This window comes from Hyperolius riggenbachi, chromosome 5 (assembly GCF_040937935.1).
Source record: "Hyperolius riggenbachi isolate aHypRig1 chromosome 5, aHypRig1.pri, whole genome shotgun sequence".
In the NCBI taxonomy this organism is placed as follows: Eukaryota; Metazoa; Chordata; class Amphibia; order Anura; family Hyperoliidae; genus Hyperolius; species Hyperolius riggenbachi.
The window spans coordinates 51355627-51376635 of NC_090650.1; the positions used below are offsets into that span (position 1 = coordinate 51355627).

General features: G+C 44.1%; 1 protein-coding gene across 2 annotated transcripts in view; it reads right to left on the reverse strand.

The window, feature by feature from the left end:
• Positions 1-5265: 5265 nt before the first annotated feature.
• LOC137518187 (uncharacterized) overlaps positions 5266-21009 on the reverse strand; it is a 70789-nt gene continuing 55045 nt past the window's right edge. For both annotated transcript variants that reach the window (XM_068235660.1, XM_068235661.1), the window contains exons 3-5: positions 17327-17871; positions 10413-10479; positions 5266-9016 (exon numbers count right to left, since the gene is read on the reverse strand). In XM_068235660.1, the coding sequence (XP_068091761.1) occupies positions 7497-9016; positions 10413-10479; positions 17327-17871 (2132 nt within the window). In that variant the 3' untranslated portion in view covers positions 5266-7496. The remainder of the gene's footprint in view (positions 9017-10412; positions 10480-17326; positions 17872-21009) is intronic.

Genomic DNA, 21009 nt, shown 5'->3' on the forward strand with positions numbered 1-21009 from the left:
AACACTACATTACAAGTCAGTGCGAGCCGTCTGCACCTGCGTGGTAGCACGAGCATGGTCATGCTCAGCTTTTTTGCCAGTGCCCGAGCAGTTTTGCTACTGTACAGAAGCACTGCAGCTTCACTTCGAAGGGCACCAGCGCTGGATCGGCCCGGCACCAGAGGACAAGGAAAGCCTCTTTAGGATCCAGAGGCTTCCTCCTCCTTATGTTAGTATCCAAATGTGCCCCTCGCAAGCCTCATAGGTTCACTCTAAATGTTGTAGAGAGTGAAAGAGGGAAAGATAGAAGTGGGGAGAGATAGGGAGAGAACAAAATAGTGGAGAAAGGGTGGTGACGGGCTATATGGGGTGGGCAGGGAAGAGAGAACACAAGAAGGCAAGATTGCAAAAAGTAGATTTGAGGGGACAATTATGGCAAAAAAAGGTTAGCAAAGGAAAGGGAGAGTGAGAGAGGGAAGGAATGAAACAAAATACCTGTAGAGAAAAGGAGAGAAAGTGATAGAGAAGAGGGGGTGGGGGACAGAGAGTGAGAGGAGATATCAAGGCAGTTTCTTAGCTGTTGCTAAAGGTTTCTTTCTCCCCCAAACACAAAATTGAAAGGAAAGGGGATATAAGGACGTGAGAGATTAGAAGGAAGGTAAACAGATAGAAGAGAGCACAAGATAGGATAGGAAAAGAGAGGGATAGTGAAGAAAAGTGGAGGAGGAAGGGAGATTTCACATGGAAACAGAATAAGCAATAAATCAGCCAGGATGAGACAAAAGCATTCAGCTGCAGCTGCCAAGTCAGCTACGGACAGTATATTGCAGCTGTTCGTTTACTTACTTGTCCCAGCCCGGCCATCTCTAGTGTGAAGCCTCCGTCCCCATAGCTCCCTAGACACTGATCCCTGGGTCGCCGCCGTTGTCCTAATCAATCTTGCTAATTGCTTACCAGCAATGATTGCTGATAAGCTGTGTCGCTGCCCGAGGCTCACTCCCGTGCACAGTACTCTCAGCCCAATGTTGCCCAGATATTTCGTAAACAGTCCTCCTTGCCGCCACTAGTCTCCAGCCAATGAAAAATCATAGTGCTGGCCAAGCCACATCCCCCAAGCCACGCTATTGGTTGCCTCTCAGCATCTGAGCGCCGTGATTGGCTGCCGTGCTCTGCCACTCGCAATGCTGAAGGAGAGGGGAGAGCAGCTCTGTCCGGAGTCGGATCCGCAAATACAGGACATCTAATTAGGCAGCAGCACAGGTCAGGTTCAGCACAGTCCGAGTCCAGCCTGCCCGTTGCCGCCGGCTGCCAGCCGATGCCTGATGCAAACTTTTAATGCAGGGCGGCCGGTGGCACTGAATGGCAAGAATGTGTTTAAGGAGGGAGGGGAGTAGAAAGGAGGGGACAGGGAGAGAGCGTGCAGGCTGAAACTGGCGGCTGGGAGAGCCGCGGGCAGGCATAAATTAATCAGGACGGGCGTCCATTGTTGCTGTCACTCTCTGCCTGTCTGCACACATTTTTCTGCCCTTCAGCCGCCCCAAGCAGAGGTGAATTTCTGGCGCCCTAGGCCATGGCCTATGTGGCCTAGCCAGAAATCCGGCCCTGCACACAAAAGCATATGCAGCACCGCCTAGTGTGTTCTAGGGTCGCAAGGACCATTTGTGACACTATGGGCCATATCCTATTACCTTTTTTGTGTGTTTTCTCCAAATTGATTTTTTTTTTTTATAAAGCATCTTCCGTATCACTGTACTTAGTACATAGTAATATTTTTAAACCTTATCAATAAAATCATTTTAAAGCTCCCACCAAGCAAGCTTAAAGGATACCTGAGGGGACATGTGACATGATGTGATAGACAATGGTATGTACAGTGCCTAGCACACAAATAAATAGGCTGTGTTCCTTTTTTTCTTTTTCTGCCCGAAAGAGTTAAATATCAGTTATCTAAGTGGCTGACTCTGTCCTGACTCAGACAGGAAGTGACTACAGTGTGACCCTCACTGATAAGAAATTCCAACTATAAAACACTTTCCTAGTAGAAAATGGCTTCTGAGAGCAAGAAAGAGATAAAAGGGGTCAATAGTTCATAAACTTTAGCTCTGGCATACTTCAGTGAATGTGTCATTGAGCAAAAACAATAAACAGTTAGAAACTTAAAAAGTAGATTTAAACATAAGATAAAACTGTGGAATATCTTAAAAAGTCATTTTAGGAGAAGTAAGATAGATACAATTGTTTATTTCATTAGTTTCTGTTATCTTGTTATTTAGCGGTACTTTTTTTGTACATTTTTTTTAATTGCTAAGGGCTGAGAAGTTATTTTTTAGATAATATGAAAAATGATCTCCTTGGAGAAAGCTCAGGAGAAAAGTTAAAGTGGACCCAAATTAAAAATACAAGATTTCAAAAATAAAATGTGTTTTCTAAATTATAATAATAAATAGCAGCCTTTTTTCAGCTGTATGATGACAAATATAAAATATTTTACATTTATTGGAGGAACACCTCCCTTCCTTTCATATTGCAGGCAAAAATGGCGCACAGCGCCAATAGTGTCAGAATGGCGCTGCATTACAACGATATTTATCGTTTTATATGTTCAATTTTTTTAGCAGGGATCGGGCTGGAGAGGCAGCGGGCTGGCAGCGGGGTCGGGCTGGAGAGGCAGCGGGCAGTAGGCTGGCAGCAGGGGTCGGGCTGAAGAGGCAGCGGGGTGGAGGGAGGATTACGCAGCATGTGTATATTGTGTATACATTACCTTGTCCCGGCCGGCGATCGCTCCTTCACTTCATAGCTTGCACGAGTTCTGCATCCAGCCAATCACCATGCGGAAACTGAAGCCGCATGGTGATTGGCTGGATGCAGGACTCCTGTAAGCTATGGAGTGAAGGAGCGATCGCCGGCCGGGACAAGGTAATGTATACACAATATACACATGCTGCGTAATCCTCCCTCCACCCCGCTGCCTCTTCAGCCCGACCCCCGCTGCCAGCCCGCTGCCTCTCCACCCTGACACCGCTGCCAGCCCACTGCCCGCTGCCTCTCCAGCCCGACCCCCGCTGCCAGCCCGACCCCCTCTGCTAGTTCCCTGCATTTTTCAATGGCGCACCGTTCTGCTGTTTTATAAAACGCTATTTACCGTTTTAATGTATTTACATTAAAACGGTAAATAGCGTTTTATAATCGGCAGAATGGTGCGCCATTATTTCCTCCGCGCCATTTTTTACTGTATGCGCCGGGACAGAATCCAGCAGACTGGTGGAGGAGATAAAAAGCAGACATAAAACACAGGCTGCTACTGATGATGTCACAGGGGAGGTGATCTCAGCTTGTGTGAGATTTCACATAGACGATGCCCCTGTGAGGGAGGGTAGCTGATGACAAACACACCCATGATCTAAAACCTCCTACTCAGCTCAGAAGTAATGGCTGCCACCTGTATAACCCTAGTTATGAAAAGAGAAGGGTGAAAAGCATGTACTGAAATTTTCATAGGCTTGAAGGAGTGTTTATTTATCTTTCTATGTGTCAGAGTGGTTACAACCCCACTGGCTCTGTGTAGGCTAGCATTTATTCAAATTCATTGCAAACAAATCCCAAATGAAGATATGTTCGGGACATGGTCATCACTTAAAGTGGACCCAAATTAAAAATACAAGATTTCATAAATAAAATCTATTTTCTAACTTATAATAATAAATAGCAGCCTTTTTTCAGCTGCATGATGACAAATATAAAATCATTTACATTTATTGGAGGAACCCCTCCCTTCCTTTCATATTGCCGGGACAGAATCCGACAGACTGGTGGAGTAGGAGGTGTCCGGGAAAGGAGGAATTGCTAATGGCTGCCACCTGCATAACCTGAGTTATGAAAAGAGAAGGGTGAAATGCATGCACTGAAATGCGCATAGGCTTGAAGGAGTGTTTATTTATCTTTGTATGTGTCAGAGTGGTGCAACTAAATATTTTGAATAAAAAAAATGTTTGGTTTGGGTCCGTTTTAATAGTATATGGCCCTGTTTGGCACCATCTACACGGTTAAAAAATAATAATTCTAAAATCATCATTCCAAATGACACTCGGAGATAGCATATTAAACATAACTTTATTATGCTTTTAAGTATTTCCATTACTTTTATTGATAAGCTGTGTCCTTTTTTTTTTACTCTCCTGATCATAAAAACTGTATTTTTTACCACTAGTCTCAGTACATCCATGCAAGGTAAGTTTACCCATCTTGCAGGCCACATCACAACCTCTGTACACTTATCCTCAGCTTCTATCCACCATCACAAATAGAATAACATTGTTAAAAATGTAAAAAAAAAAAAAATCACAAAAATATATTTTTGATAAAATATAAATATATTGAAAACCCATAAAAATCATATAAAGGAGATAATCACATTTGACCAGCAAAATAGGTCAGATTTACCCTTATTTATTCTTTTATAGTTAATTATATTCATAGTCTTTTTTTAGGTACACAGAAACATATTCATTTGGCTCTGTGGTTTCTGTGCAATCCATGGACATCATAGGTAGATCCAGTACTGTTGAAACAAAAATTACACTTTTCCATTAGATATAAAATTGTAGATTCTCAGATTTTGATTCAAGTGGGTAGTCTTCACAACTCAATTTTGCAGCATAGCCACCCTGGGGTAGTGAAATTGTGGTGATGTTGGCATGATCACTCTTCTTATCTATTCTTGTTTCCTTTTTTAATAGAAGCCACTCACTTTTTGGTTGTTTGTTTCATTTACTGGGGCTAGTACTAAAATAACTGTATTAATATATAAATATTTTTTATTGTTGTTTAACTGTGAAGATGTTACATATCTCAAATAAAAATCTGATAGTTAGAGTCTTCTGGTTTGACTGGCAAACTTTGTAAGTAAAAAAAAAAAGGTCTTTCTTTACTGCAGTGTAGTATACAGAGCCGGATTAACATGAGGCACTGTAGGCATGTGCCTACAGGCGCCTGATGATGGAAAGACGGCTCACTCCCATCCCTAAGTGCTTCCCTCCCACCTTCCCTATGTAGAGTCCTGATGAGAGTGTAAATGAGAGGTTACTCACCCTGCTCTCGGCATTACACTGACGAGATCTGCAGCTTTAAGGCCAAGCTGCAGGGCCGCACAACACACCACACAAGTGATCCCCCCTCCCTTTTCTCCCCACCAACAGAGCTTTCTGTTGGTGGGGTCTGATCGCCCCCCAGTTTATTTTTTTCACAAATATTTATTGTCATTCTTTTTAAATAAATAAACTTTTTTTTCTTCCCACCCTCCCTCCCTTCCCCGGCCAACCTATCACAGCGATCGGCTGTGATAGGCTTCAGCCTATCACTGCAGATCGCTCTCTTGTGCCCCAGGGGGACAGCCGTGTCACACGGCTGTCCCCAGTACATCGCTGCCTCAGATCGCAGCGCTGTACCTAGTAAATAGACAGCGGTTTTGCCATCTAACAGTCTCCCAAGATCTCCTGCAGTAGCCGACCCCAAGAATTGACGCCAATTGGCATTAGGCGGTGCTGGGGCTGCTGCCACGGTCATGCCCCCATTGGCGTGATGCGGTCTTCAGGTAGTTAATACAGAGGATAGATCTGGTCACCTAATAGGAAGGGGCACCTGTAGCTACCTATGACGTGCAAGAGAACTAAGAGAGAAGTGACAGCTGGGTCAGCTAGTACGCTTGCGGTGCAGTTTGACAGTGATTTATAGGTTCATGGAGGGTGAAGTCTAGGGTGCCAGGACATCTGTGCCTATAGGCTCCTGTGATGTAAATCCAGGCTTGAATCCATCCCATCTGGAAGGATCGGAAGAATGTTTTGTGATGGATAAGATGGATGAGACAAAATATAAAGTGTTTAAGCCATTCGCGTTCCGTCGTTTTCACTTGAGAAATGTTCACCTCCCATTCATTAGCCTATAACTTTATCACTACTTATCACAATGAACTGAACTATATCTTGTTTTTTCCGCCACCAAATAGGCTTTCTTTGGGGGGTACATTTTGCTAAGAGCCACTTTACTGTAAATGCATTTTAACAGGAAGAATAAGAAAAAAACGGAAAAAATCATTATTTCTGAGTTTTCAGCCATTATAGTTTTAAAATAATACATGCCTCCATAATTAAAAGTCACGTATTGTATTTGCCCATATGTCCCGGTTATTACACCATTAAAATTATGTCCCTATCACAATGTATGGCGACAATATTTTATTCGGAAATAAAGGTGCATTTTTTCCGTTTTGCATCTATCACTATTTACAAGTTTAAAATAAAAAATATATAGAAATATATCATCTTTACATTGATATTTAAAAAGTTTAGACCCTTAGGTAAATATTTACATGTTTTTTTTTATTGTAATGTTTTTTTTTTTTATTAAACATTTTATTTGGGTAGTTTTGGGAGGGTGGGATGTAAACAATAGGTTTAAAATGTAAATGTAATTTTTTTTTACTTTTGGTTATTACTTTTTGGCCACAAGATGGCGGCCATGAGTTTGTTTACATGACGTCACTCTAAGCGTAACACACGCTTAGAGCGACGCATGGAGGAGGTAACAGCCAGAAAAGGCGCAGCTTCGGAGAGAAGCTGTCGCTTTTTCAGCGGGGGAGAGGAACCAGTGATCGGGCACCATAGCCCGATTCACTGATTGCCTGGCTAACGAACCGCAGGCCGGAAGCGCGCGTGCACGCTCGCGATTGGCCGCGGGAGCGCACGGTAGCGCGCATGGTTCCTGGACGTAGTTTCTACGTCCAGGAACCAAAATAGGTTAATTTCAATGAATAGTGTTGTATTTTGCAAACACTGTATTCCTGCATAAGGAATCCATGGAATCCATCCCAACTGTGAAACATTGTGGTGGCAGTACCATGTGTTGTGGGCCTGCTCTACTGCCTCTGGATTAGGAAGGTTTACCATTGTTGGTGGAATCCGAATTCTGAATTGTACACAGAAATGTAATGTACACTTTGTCCACAACTGAATTCATACAGCATGACAACAGCCCTAAATATACAACTTGGTCTACCCCCAAAAAATGGTAGAAACTGAGGAAAGTTAGCATTTTGGAAAGGCGTCTCAGATAAAATTCTAACCTTAAACATATAAACCAATTTCTTTCTGGGAACTAAGTAAATGGGGAATGAGTTGTGTAGTGAAGGAACCCAATATTGAGACTGAGGCCATTATTCAATAATTTTGAACTCTGTAACTTTAACAGTAAAGTAAAAAATACATTAAAAATGAATATATGGAATAGTGCATATGTTTCCTATAAGTAAAATGTTTTTAGTACTAAACCCAGCAAATAAAAAAAAAACATGCTTAAAAATGCATTGCCTTTATATGGAATAATTGCTTTCATCCCAGGTGACTGTAAGCTTTAGTGTCAGTTATCATTTTTCATCTATGGTGGAAAATGTATTTTGTCTCATATCAGCTCCCTTGTAACTGTGAGATGGAGAGATGCTCATTTGGGGAACATATTTTTGAAGACTACGATGAAACCCATAAGATCGATAAATTAGTCCCTTTCTCAACTGCAATTTGATTTATCCTTCCACGTACGCAGTCTAGTGACACAGATAGCATTGTGCCATTCAGCACATCAAATGATGAGCGAAGAGAAACACTAGTCCACTGACTTCCCTCTGGCATCTGACCACCAATCTGTTGAGCGACTATAGATGGCTGCCCTTGGTCATTTATCCTTGTGTTCAGGGATACCTTGACAACATTACATGAGTGGATTAACTTCAGGTTAAAGGAAACACTTACTCCTCCATTTTCTGTGAACCTAAAATATTTATGGGCAAACTGACCAGTGATGATAAGTTGGATAATTCTGTCGTGAGGAACGTCTTGGTTGAAGCTCAAGAACTTATTCTTGACGGCTCCAGTGGGTAATCCAGTGGTGGAAATTGATGCAGTGATAGCGGTGGAAATACTCGTTGGGATCCAGATTAGGCTTAGCATGCTGATACCGGAGTTTTCTCCAAAATATCTGACATTGCATTGTGCTGGAGACAGGACCTCAAAGCTTATTACATCTCCAGAACTGACTTTAGCTGCACCAGATCCAGAGACGGATGTATCTCGGTAATTAACCCCAGACTTAAAAACCTGCATTAGTTCAGAATTCGATCCATTTCTGTTGATGTAGGAAATGAGTGTAAATCCTTCTCGCACACAGGTTGGACCCATTGCGTAAAGAGCTTGTTGGAAAACAAATTTAACAACACCAGATTCAGTAAACTTGATGCTTCTTCCATCGTGAGACAAACTGACCATGTATGGGTCAGATACTGATATAATTCTAAATGTTGGCCGGTAGTTCGTTTGGTAATGCATTGCTGTAGACATTTGAGCAGTCATGGCTACCGCACCTGTGTCGTGAGACAGCCAAAATAAACTGAGTGGAGTATTCAGATCATAAACATGCAGGTCCTTGCTTTGATTACAGTACTGGTTAGGGCTTTTAAGGACCACAGTTAAGGTCTGACTTGGCTCAACTTCTGCAGCTGCACTTATACTTGTGCTCTGGAAGAATTTTCCATCTGGCTGCTCTATTCGTGAACCACTTAACTCATACCCGTCTTCACTGTTGTTATGTTTTAATGACAACTGCAAAAAATTCCTGCAGCTGTGTCTTACGGCAAAATTAAGGTCAATCCACAGCAGCCCGTGTTGTTTGAACACCACATGGCTGTCCTCCGGAGAAAAAACATCACAATGGATTTTCTCTTTGACCCTCAAGCTGAGGCCTGGGAAAATCTGGGAGTTAGCCATTTTTGCAGAGGGCATGGACAGCATAGCAGAGCAGGATTCAGATAACTTGGTATCGCTTGTCGTAGTGCAGATGGTATCGCTATCAGCTGTGCATGGAAAAGCTACAACACCTTCTTCACATTCTGAGCAGGCTTGGCATTCTTGGAGTTCTTTATTAAAGAAGTATTGGTCTCCGCAAAGTCCCAAGGCGGCATCCTTTTCAGCAACCCCAAGACATCTGAAACCACCTAAAGAGGACAATGGACAATTAATGTATCAGGCTTTGTATTTGAATCAGAGGCATGCTTACAGCCCTAAACAGAGTGGATCCATTATCAGAAGTGGGGCACTGAACCTATGAAAATAGGAGGAGCATGCGGAAAAGTAAAATGCCAGGCCTTGATAGGACCAGGCTGTGGTTGGCATAGAGATAGAATAGGATGTTGCTGGCAGGCAATTATTGGAGTAGGCTGTGACTGGCACAGCAATGTCAAACAGTGGTTGGACTAGACTGTAAATGGCATAGAGATGCCAGGCTGTGATTGGAACAGGCTGTGAATGGGAAAGAGATGCCAGACTGTGATAGGAATAGGCCGTGAAAGGCATAGAGATGTCATACAGTTATGGGAATAAGCTATAACTAGCAGAGCAATGCCAGGCAGTGGTTGGAATAGGCTGTGACTGGCATAGAGATGACAGGCTGTGATTGGAACAGGCTATGACTGGCAGAGCAATGTCAGGCAGTGGTTGGAATAGACTGTGACTGGCATAGAGATGCCAGGCTGTGATTGGACTAGGCTTTAACTGGCATAGAGATGCCAGGCTGTGATTGAAACAGGCAGTGACTGGCATAGAGATGCCAGGCTGTGATTGGAATAGGCAGTGACTGGCATAGAGATGCAATGCTGTGATTGGAACAGACAGTGACTGGCATAGAGATGCCAGGCTGTGATTGGAACTGGCTGTGACTGGCATAGAGATGCCAGGCTGTGATTGGACTAGGCTGTGACTGGCATAGAGATGCCAGGCTGTGATTGGACTAGGCTGTGACTGGCATAGAGATGCCAGGCTGTGATTGGAACAGGCAGTGACTGGCATAGAGATGCCAGGCTGTGATTGGAACTGGCTGTGACTGGCATAGAGATGCCAGGCTGTGATTGGACTAGGCTGTGACTGGCATAGAGATGCCAGGCTGTGATTGGAACAGGCAGTGACTGGCATAGAGATGCCAGGCTGTGATTGGAACTGGCTGTGACTGGCATATAGATGCCAGGCTGTGATTGGACTAGGCTGTGACTGGCATAGAGATGCCAGGCTGTGATTGGAACAGGCAGTGACTGGCATAGAGATGCCAGGCTGTGATTGGAACAGGCAGTGACTGGCATAGAGATGCCAGGCTGTGATTGGAACTGGCTGTGACTGGCATATAGATGCCAGGCTGTGATTGGACTAGGCTGTGACTGGCATAGAGATGCCAGGCTGTGATTGGAACAGGCAGTGACTGGCATAGAGATGCCAGGCTGTGATTTGAACTGGCTGTGACTGGCATAGAGATGCCAGGCCGTGAATGAAAGCAAAGTCTGGCCTTTATTAAATTTTATTTGAAAATTTCAAACCAAGTAAGTCTGTTAAAAAAATAAGTACCTGGAGTATTTAAGCACTTTATCCTCTCCCCGCAGACGTTTGGTGAATCCATGCATTCATCTCTGTCCTAGAAAATATCAACACAGATCTTCATATTTTTTTAAAATACCAAAACCTGAATACACATTAAAGAAAAGACGAATGCAAGAACAGAGGACGGAAGAACGTAGAAGGGTCCAGCAGAAGATGACGTCACATGATAGAAGTGTACAGTAGACCAAAGATGGTTACAGAAGACAAGTTAGAAAATATTTTTAGTATTGGTTTTTATTTTTTAATAAAGTTTAACATTCAGGGGCCCATATGCAATTAACCTTTTCTAACATTCTAACATTCAGGGGCCCATATGCAATTAACCTATTCTATTAGGCCAGGTGGCTTAACACTACCTTTGCAACTATCTAGAACTTTTTGTACCAAGATAGCGACCGCATCCAGCCTGGCTGGTCACCCGAATGGAGTCGGGTTTGTGCATCTCCACCTGCCTACAGTGGTTGGTTGCCCGTCTGCAACCTTCCTTTGCGAGTACATTTTATTGACTCTACAACATTTTCCTATTGTCGTGAATTACTGCACCATCGGGGTTCCCAGTGTCTCTGTGTTTTTTGGGGGGTTTATCCAGGGTGTTCCCCCCTTTTTTTCACCCTACCTACACAAGCTGAAAACATGCCTGCCATTAATCCTTACCACATCCAGAGCCAAAGTGAAAATACATCAGTTTTTCTCAATAGAAGTGGAATTCAGTAACCACATCCGTTCATCAATCAGAACCACTTTACTAAATGGAAGCTATGAGGACTCAGGTATATAAACTGCTGCAGGAGGAATAGGGCCACAGGTAGAGGAGGGGAGTGTTGGTGAGGAGTAGCAGACAACACAAGTGTGACAGTAACAGATACAGCAAAGTCCCCGTTATCCAGAACTCAGGCAACCGGAAGACTCAACCAACCGGCATGCCTGAGGGGATAACGGGTACTGTGTTTTGGGAGTTTGCAGAGGCGTTTGGCTCACATTACATACCAACCCTATTGTTACTGCTCCATTTTATTGCTTGATGAAGAAGGATTACACCTGCGAAACGCGTTGCAAATTTGGGGTGTTATGAATAAATTGTTGTTTATTTAAAACCAACGATTTGTGGTGTCTGCTTGGAGGAGGTAAGTCCACCTTTACCTCCTCTTTTTAAACGGTTTGTAATCAATTTCATATTACATTGGCGTCTCTGTTGAAACTTTCAGTCTATATTCTAGTCCACCCTTGGTGGAGGGGTGTTACCCCCTTTTTTCCAATCTACAGAGAGCGACTTCTTAACCTGAGTGGGGTCAGGTCTAATCTCCCCACCTGCCATTACAGTGGTTGGCTTTGCGGTAACCCTGCTTTGTGAGTATAACTTTCTATTGATTGCTCCTTATCTTGTTGTAACGACTTACTACACTATATTGGGTTCTTGGTGTCTCCATTTTTCTTTATTCACCATGAATGTGTTCATATTGTTTGATCAACAATCAGCCTGCACATCATCATCTTTACTACTGGCAGACAAGAAAAAAATCACCAACTTCACCAACTGCCATTATCTATACCCACACCCATTAACAAAGCAATAGGCTAAAAGTTTGTTTTTTGAAAGATATACATATGCACAGAGGGAGATACTGCCTGCCTGGCAGTTGGAAACAGCTGTTATTTTCCACAATTCGACAAGGCTCACAGACAGGAAACTGTCCCTTCAAGATTTCTCATAGGAAAGGGGGTTGGGATAAAGTTCAATCCTTGGTTACAGTTCCTTCTTAAAGAGGAACTCCAGTGAAAATAATGTAATAAAAAAAGTGCTTCATTTTTACCATAATTATGTAGAAATGATTTAGTCACTGTTTGCTCATTGTAAAATCTTTCCTCTCCCAGATTCACATTCTGACATGTATTACATGGTGACATTTTTACTGTGGGCAGGTTATGTACCTGTTTCTAGCTGTTCTGGCCTTGCAGACAGCTCTAAACAGCCATTTCCTGTCTGTGAACATTGTTACATTGTGGCAGTTTGCCCAGAGTACCGTACGGTACCAGAGCCTCTTGTGGGAGGGGTTTCAGCACAAAATCAGTCATACAGCGCCCCCTGATGGTCTGTTTGTGAAAATCATTATATTTCACTTGTAAAAGGGGGTATCAGCTACTGATTGGGATAAAGTTAAATTCTTGGTCGGAGTTTCTCTTTAAAGTGGACCTGAACTCTTGCACATGACAGCAGGAAAACAGAGAAAAATGCACCCTGTATGTATTTAGAAAGTGTAGCCTGTCTAATGCCCCCTCATTTGTGCATAATCACAAGTTGTAATCTGATCTCTCCCTGTGTCACATGCCTGCCTATGGCAGAGATGGCGGATAAGCCCATTTGAAAGCACAGTGAAGAATAAGTCTGCTTCCATGAATCAGGGAGTAGAAACAGTGCAGATGTATTGTAAGATTTGTATCAGCTGTAACAAAGAAATATTTTTTTGTTTAAAGAGAACCCGAGGTGGGTTTGAAGAATATTATCTGCATACAGAGGCTGGATCTGCCTATACAGCCCAGCCTCTGTTGCTATCCCAAACCCCCCTAAGGTCCCCCTGTACTCTGCAATCCCTCATAAATCACAGCCACGCTGCTGACAAACAGCTTGTCAGAGCTGGCTGTGTTTATCTCTATAGTGTCAGTCTGCTGCTCTCCCCGCCTCCTGCAGAACTCCGGTCTCCGCCTGCATCCCTTCCCTCCCTGCTGATTGGAGGGAAGAGACGGGGGCAGGGACCGGAGCTATGCAGAAGGCGGGGGAGCAGCTGAGACTGACACTACAGATGTAAACACAGCCTCACAGCACAGCTGTGATTTATGAGGGATTGCAGAGTGCAGGGGGATCTGAGTGGGGTTTGGGATAGCAACAGAGGCTGGGCTGTATAGGCAGATCCAGCCTCTGTATGCAGATAACATTCTTTAAACACACCTCGGGTTCTCTTTAAAGGTTATAATGCTATTGTGTATCTTTTAGAGCAGAGGGGACTTCTAAGTTCAGGTCCGCTTTAAGCTCATCTTCTTTTGTAACCTTGGCAATAGCACTCCGGAGTATTGTTGTCTAGAACCTCCCTCCTTGCAGCAGGTGCTACAAGGTTTTTTCATTCACATATTCTAACTCAGTGGTAGGGATTGGGAACCTACGGCTCGGGAGCCAGATGTGGCTCTTTTGATGGCTACATCTGGCTCACATAGAGATGAGCGTAATGACCTAATTACGATTTCGCGAAATTTCGCGTAATTAGTGTAATTACGATTATGGCCGTAAGTACATAATCGTAATGAAGAAGGATTTCGCGAAATTTCGCGTAAGCGTAATTTTCGCGTAATTTTCGCATTACAATGGTTATTTGTTCATGCCGTAATTTTGCATTAAACGCTACCGTAATTTCGCGTTAAACCGTAACGCTCCGTATAATATAAAAAAGCCGCCGACTTTAAGGGTTAATAGCAAAGCCCCCTTAAATGCTAAGAGCCTCAAATTTGGAGAATATATTAAGGAGATCAGGAGGAATAAGAGGAAAACATTTTTTTTCAAAAAGACCTTATAGTTTTTGAGAAAATCGATGTTAAAGTTTCAAAGTAAAAATGTATACATTTAAAAACCCGCCGACTTTAACGGTTAATAGCAAAGCCTGCTTAAAGTTTAGGAACACCAAATTCCTAGGGTATATTAAGGGGATCAGTGGGAATAAGAGGAAAACATTTTTTTTCAAAAAGACCTTATAGTTTTTGAGAAAATCGATTTTTAAGTTTCAAGGGCAAAAATGTCTTTTAAATGCGGAAAATGTCAGTTTTTTTTGCACAGGTAACAATAGTGTATTATTTTCATAGATTCCCCCAAGTGGGAAGAGTTTTACTTACTTCGTTCTGAGTGTGGGAAATATGAAAAAAAAACGACGTGGGGTCCCCCCTCCCAGACCTCTTTAACCCCTTGTCCCCCATGCAGGCTGGGATAGCCAGAATGCGGAGCACCGGCCGCGTGGGGCTCCGCACCCTGACTATACCAGCCCGCATGGTCCATGGATTGGGGGGTCTCGGAAGGGCACTGGCAGCCAAGCTTTCCCCTCCCCCTCCGAGCCCTTGTCCAATCCAAGGACAAGGGGCTCTTCTCCACCTCCGATGGGCGGTGGAGGTGGAGGCCGCGATTTCCTGGGTGGGGGGTTCATGGTGGAATCTGGGAGTCCCCTTTAAAAAGGGGTCCCCCAGATGCCCACCCCCCCTCCCAGGAGAAATGAGTATAGAGGTACTTGTACCCCTTACCCATTTCCTTTAAGAGTTAAAAGTAAATAAACACACAAACACATAGAAAAAGTATTTTAATTGAACAAAAAACATAACCACGAAAAAAGTCCTTTAATATTCTTAATTAACCATTAATACTTACCTGTCCCTTTAAATAAATGATCCCACGCAATATCCTCGGAAATGTTCTATCAGTTACAATGTAACAAAGTTATTACAATGTAACAACTTTGTTACATTGTAACTACGCCGCACCCGACGCCACTCGCCGCTCAGCCGCCGCATACGCGTCCGTGCAGGACGCTAAGTCCCCGCAGCTCCCGCTGTCCACCCCGCCCACATCTGTCACCCACATGTCACCCACATGTGGGTGACATGTGGGTGACATGTGGGAGAGGCGGGGAGGGCAGCGGAGCCGGCGGGGACTTAGCGTCCTGCACGGACCCGACAGAGCTCTGAGCTATATAGCTCAGAGCTCTCTAAAGCATCTTTGTATTTGGGCTCCAAGGAGCCCCATTGGTCCTTAGCAGACCAATGGGGTTCCTTCAAATCAGAAGGAACCCCATTGGTCTGCTAAGGACCAATGGGGCTCCTTGGAGCCCAAATACAAAGATGCTTTCGAGAGCTCTGAGCTATAGCTCAGAGCTCTGTCGGGTCCCTGCAGCACAGACGCGGTGGCGGCGGCGGCGGTGAGTGACGTCGGGTGCGGCGTAGTTACAATGTAACAAAGTTGTTACATTGTAATAACTTTGTTACATTGTAACTGATAGAACATTTCCGAGGATATTGCGTGGGATCATTTATTTAAAGGGACAGGTAAGTATTAATGGTTAATTAAGAATATTAAAGGACTTTTTTCGTGGTTATGTTTTTTGTTCAATTAAAATACTTTTTCTATGTGTTTGTGTGTTTAATTACTTTTAACTCTTAAAGGAAATGGGTAAGGGGTACAAGTTCCTCTATACTCATTTCTCCTGGGAGGGGGGGTGGGCATCTGGGGGACCCCTTTTTAAAGGGGACTCCCAGATTCCACCATGAACCCCCCACCCAGGAAATCGCGGCCTCCACCTCCACCGCCCATCGGAGGTGGAGAAGAGCCCCTTGTCCTTGGATTGGACAAGGGCTCGGAGGGGGAGGGGAAAGCTTGGCTGCCCCTCCCCTTCCGAGACCCCCCAATCCATGGACCATGCGGGCTGGTATAGTCAGGGTGCGGAGCCCCACGCGGCCGGTGCTCCGCATTCTGGCTATCCCAGCCTGCATGGGGGACAAGGGGTTAAAGAGGTCTGGGAGGGGGGACCCCACGTCGTTTTTTTTTTATATTTCCCACACTCAGAACGAAGTAAGTAAAACTCTTCCCACTTGGGGGAATCTATGAAAATAATACACTATTGTTACCTGTGCAAAAAAACCTGACATTTTCCGCATTTAAAAGACATTTTTGCCCTTGAAACTTAAAAATCGATTTTCTCAAAAACTATAAGGTCTTTTTGAAAAAAAAATTTTTCCTCTTATTTCCACTGATCCCCTTAATATACCCTAGGAATTTGGTGTTCCTAAACTTTAAGCAGGCTTTGCTATTAACCGTTAAAGTCGGCGGGTTTTTAAATGTATACATTTTTACTTTGAAACTTTAACATCGATTTTCTCAAAAACTATAAGGTCTTTTTGAAAAAAAATGTTTCCTCTTATTCCTCCTTATCTCCTTAATATATTCTCCAAATTTGAGGCTCTTAGCATTTAAGGGGGCTTTGCTATTAACCCTTAAAGTCGGCGGCTTTTTTATATTATACGGAGCGTTACGGTTTAACGCGAAATTACGGTAGCGTTTAATGCGAAATTACGGCATGAACGAAACGCGAAATTTCGCGTTGAAAATTACGCTTACGGTATTTTCAATTACGATTTTAATGGCAATTTCGCTACGCTAATTTCGCATCGTAATCGCAAATTTCGCATGCGTAATTATAGTAATGCGAAATTACGAAAATTTCAGCTCAACTCAAATCAGTAGAGGATGATTCACTAAGCTACACTGCTCAAGCAGCGCAGCTTAGTGTGGCAACAGAACTAAAATTTGTGTAGCTGTAGCATGCACTACTGACTTACTTGCGCTACCCCAAAACGAACGGCTGCTCCAATTGTCCCACTCAGGACCCTGTCAGGTCCAGTGACTTTGAAGAACGAAATCCCCGCACTTTGATTGGCCCAATAGGCTGCCTTTCACTTGATCTCGTCCTACAAAGTGAATCAACCCCCAAGCCAGCTAGCTAATTGTACAAGCTGTTAGTCGGTATTTCTCCTGTCTGGCTCTCGGGGAAATTGCTGATGTTGCTGAAACACAAGAGAAGCTGAAGACATGTCTGACACTTCTGCTGCCCGGCAGATGAACTGTATACACATCACCATGGCAACAGGGATGTGAGCCCTACTGTCCCAGTTTGAAACATACTGTATGGCTCTCACGGAATTACATTTTAAAATATGTGGCGTTTATGGCTCTCTCAGACAAAAAGGTTCCTGACCCCTGTTCTAACTCAACGACTGTGGAAATTGTTTTTAGAACTATTATTTATTCTATGCCTAAATCTCATTAGGAAGCCAGTAAGACAGAGGTGTGAGCTCACCTGGCAGATCCGGTCGATGTTCTCATTGCAGTCAGACAACTGGAAAAATCCAGCAGGACACAGAGTACATTTCTCGCACTGTGGAGGTGTCTTCTGTAGGCTGCAGAATTCATCACTTTCACAAGGACCACAATCAGGCAAGTCTATTCCAAGCCCAACATCAATAACCTTGGCATCAACATCCACCTTATGGACAGAGTAGGGTTTTTGCAGATGGTTGCGGACCTGGTTCTGTAGTCCTTGTAGGTGGGCTTCAAAGTACTGCTGGATGTCCTCCTGCAAGCTCTGAAAGGACATCTGCTTGACGGTATCAAGCAGGATGCTGTACTGGATTTTTATCATGTCCATTTGATCGTACATTCTCCTCTGCTGCTCCAGGATTTCCCGCTGCTGGCTCACCAGCAAGTTCTGTTGTTCTGACAGCTTCTGCTGCAACTCTGTGATGGTCTTTTGCTGCGACTTTAGTGACTCAACAAACTTCTCTTGCCCTTTGGCTAGCTGCAGCTGCAGAATCAGAGCATCTTCTGAGGGCACTTCATTTTCTCCTGCAGGAGTAAATAAATATAAAAAAATAAATATAAATATAAACAAATAAATATAAATAAGTGTCAAGTCTGCCATTAGCTCACTTTAAAAGTGAACCTGAAATGAGAGGGATATTGGAGGATTATATTGAGGAAACATCCAGAATTACAAATTTCAAGTCCTACCCCATACAGCCATATTAATCCATGCCATGTACTGATGAGGATCAACCAATCCGAAACAGTCTGTATGCATGTTGGATTATTGTGGCTCTGTAATATTATCAAGCTGACACATCATTGCATTCCAGCTGTTCTGGAGGTGTGTTTAGCTCACAGGGACAACAAAGAGATGATTTGCATATTCGCCAGTGATGCATTGTGGGACACTGCAGAGCTCACTCCAACCTGAATAATCACAAATACCTTCTGTTTTAAGAAGGCAAACTTCTGTTTTGCATAATATTAAAGTAAGGAGGCTTTTTGGTCATTTTTGGCCCCCTTCATACTCCTAGAAGTTCTGGTTCACCATGAGCTTGCTGGGCAATCTATAACTTAACCTAGGTAAGTAGTAAGTATCCAACTTCTTTTTTAAACAGCCTCAGGTTCACTTTAAAGAGACTCCGTAAAAAAAATTGCATCCTGTTTTTTATCATCCTACAAGTTCCAAAAGCTTTTCTAATGTGTTCTGGCTTACTGCAACACTTTCTGCTATCACAGTCTCTGTAATAAATCAATGTATCTAACCCCTGTCAGACTTGTCGGCCTGTGTCTGGAAGGCTGCCAAGTTCTTCAGTGTTGTGGTTCTGCTATGAACTCCCCCTTTCAGGCCCCTCCCTGCACACTGCCTGTGTGATATTTAGATTAGTGCAGCTTCTTTCTGCTCTCTTATCTTTTACAAGCTGGATAAATCGTCCTCTGAGCTGGCTGGGCTTTCACATACTGAGGAAATTCAGACAAGGGCAAAGCTGTTTACAGGAAGAAAAGAGCAGCCTGAGGGCCCGTTTCCACTATCGCGAATCCGCATGCGGGCAACGCATGCGGATCCGCACAGTCAGTAGAAGTGGATGGGACTGTTTCCACTTGTGCGTTTCCCCGCACGTTTTTCTGTGCAGAAAAAATCTGCAGGGTAGGGGCCTCAGAATTCGCCTGCGTGTGGAATGCAGGCGAATCGCACACAATGTATTTAATAGGGAAATCGCATGCGTTTTCCCCATGCGTTTTTTGCCGCGATTTCGCATGCGATTTCGCATAGGTACCCATGTTAATTCACACAGGCAGTGACATGGTTAAAATCGCATACAGCCTTACCTATGCGAAATCGCATGCGAAATCGCGGCAAAAAACGCATGCGGAATCGCACCCGCATGCGATTTGCCTGCGGTGATTCGCCGGCGATTTCGTAACGCTACAGTGGAAACGGGCCCTAGAAACACACAAATGATCTCTTGAGATTCAAAAGGAAGGGTGTATACAGCCTGCTTGTGTATGGATGTATTTTCTATGTGTGGACATGCTGTACATCAACCTACTTCCTGTTTTGGTGGCCATTTTGTTTGTTTATAAACAAACTTTTTAAAACTGTTTTTAACCACTTTTAATGCGGCGGGGAGCGGCAAAATTGTGCCAGAGGGTAATAGGAGATGTCCCCTAACGCACAGGTATGTTTACTTTTGTGCGATTTTAACAATACAGATTCTCTTTAAGCTTTACAGACATTACTAGTGATGAGCACAAATTTCGTGCATAGACGTAATTTTGCATCGACATTCGCAATTACGATGTGAAACTTTGGAAAAATCGTAGTTAATTTAGTCTATAATTGTAATCAGGAACCATAATTTTGCATTTTTGCAAAATTATGTATGCATATAGCATGCTTTTCACCACAAGGGAGGGGTACACATTGTGAAGTAAATAACTGAACGGAGAACTATCTTATTTATCTAAGGGTTAAGTAATGCTTGCTTTTATGCCATTATGTTTATGATTTTTTATTTTTCATTTCTTATGTTGAACCATTAGATCAAGTGTTGGGGCAGTTGCCCTGTCTATCTGGTGATGTGTGTTGGGCGCTTGCCGTCTCTGTGCTGCCGCCGTCGGATCCGGCTGCCTTCTGGCGCCTCCCGCCCCCTCCCCTGGGCCGGCGTGCGGGGGGGCGGGGCTTGGCGGACGCGTCATGCGCGCCTTTGTGGCGCGCTCGTCGTGTCTGCCTGCCCCGCCCCCCCGCTCGCATTGGCCCTGGGGTGGGGGCGGGTGGCGCCGTGCCTGCGGCCGGATTGGTCGGCGGCTTGCACATAGCTGCAGCGTCGCATGTGGAGGGACACGCCTCCTGAAGAAGCCGGAAGAGCCGGCGAAATCGATTGAGGACGCCGTCCTCCGCCGTCAGCACGCCGCTGCGGTCCCCCCCCCCGCGGCCTTCATGAGCTATTGGCTTCTTTCCTAAGCACTGCCTCTTCCATGCAGCCTGAGCATATGAACTCACTCGGAGCTGGCAAGAACCATCCACTCTGGACACAGTAAGAGCCCTTTGGGCACAGGCATTGCTCCTGACAGAGCTACAGCTCCTTGGCTGTGCATATATACCTGCATGTTTTCCACACATGAACTTTATGATTGATGCATATTGCACGCTGTGCCACGCTGACCAAGTTGTGCTGCTGCTAATCTTCTTGCTTTACCTGCTTCATGTGCTTTGCTCCAATTCCTGCTGGGCTGAACGTACACATCAATTGCTTGAATTTTGTTTGGCAGGCCTGCTGCTTTCAATGTGACCGACTCATCATATGCTGCATGAACATATGCTATACCAGTGTTTTAGTTGTGGTTCTGCCATTACATCATATTGACTATCATAAGTTCATGGCTATTTTTGCTCCTGTGGACCCCAGCTTGAGACTGGGGGGATTGTCAAGCTCATGGAGGCATAAGGATTCTACTCTGCTCTAACGAGTTGGTATAGCTGCATGGACTGTTCAAACCCTGGCCTGACATCAGTGTCAAAGTGGATACCTCATACAAGGCTTAGAAGCTATTTTTTAATGAAGCAATTGCTCTAATATATACTGTTTCTACTTTTGAGTTAAGATACTAATGGTCAGGAACTGCGCAGTTTTGAACTGGCTCATGTGCACATGATCAGTGTAGTGGTGGGATTTA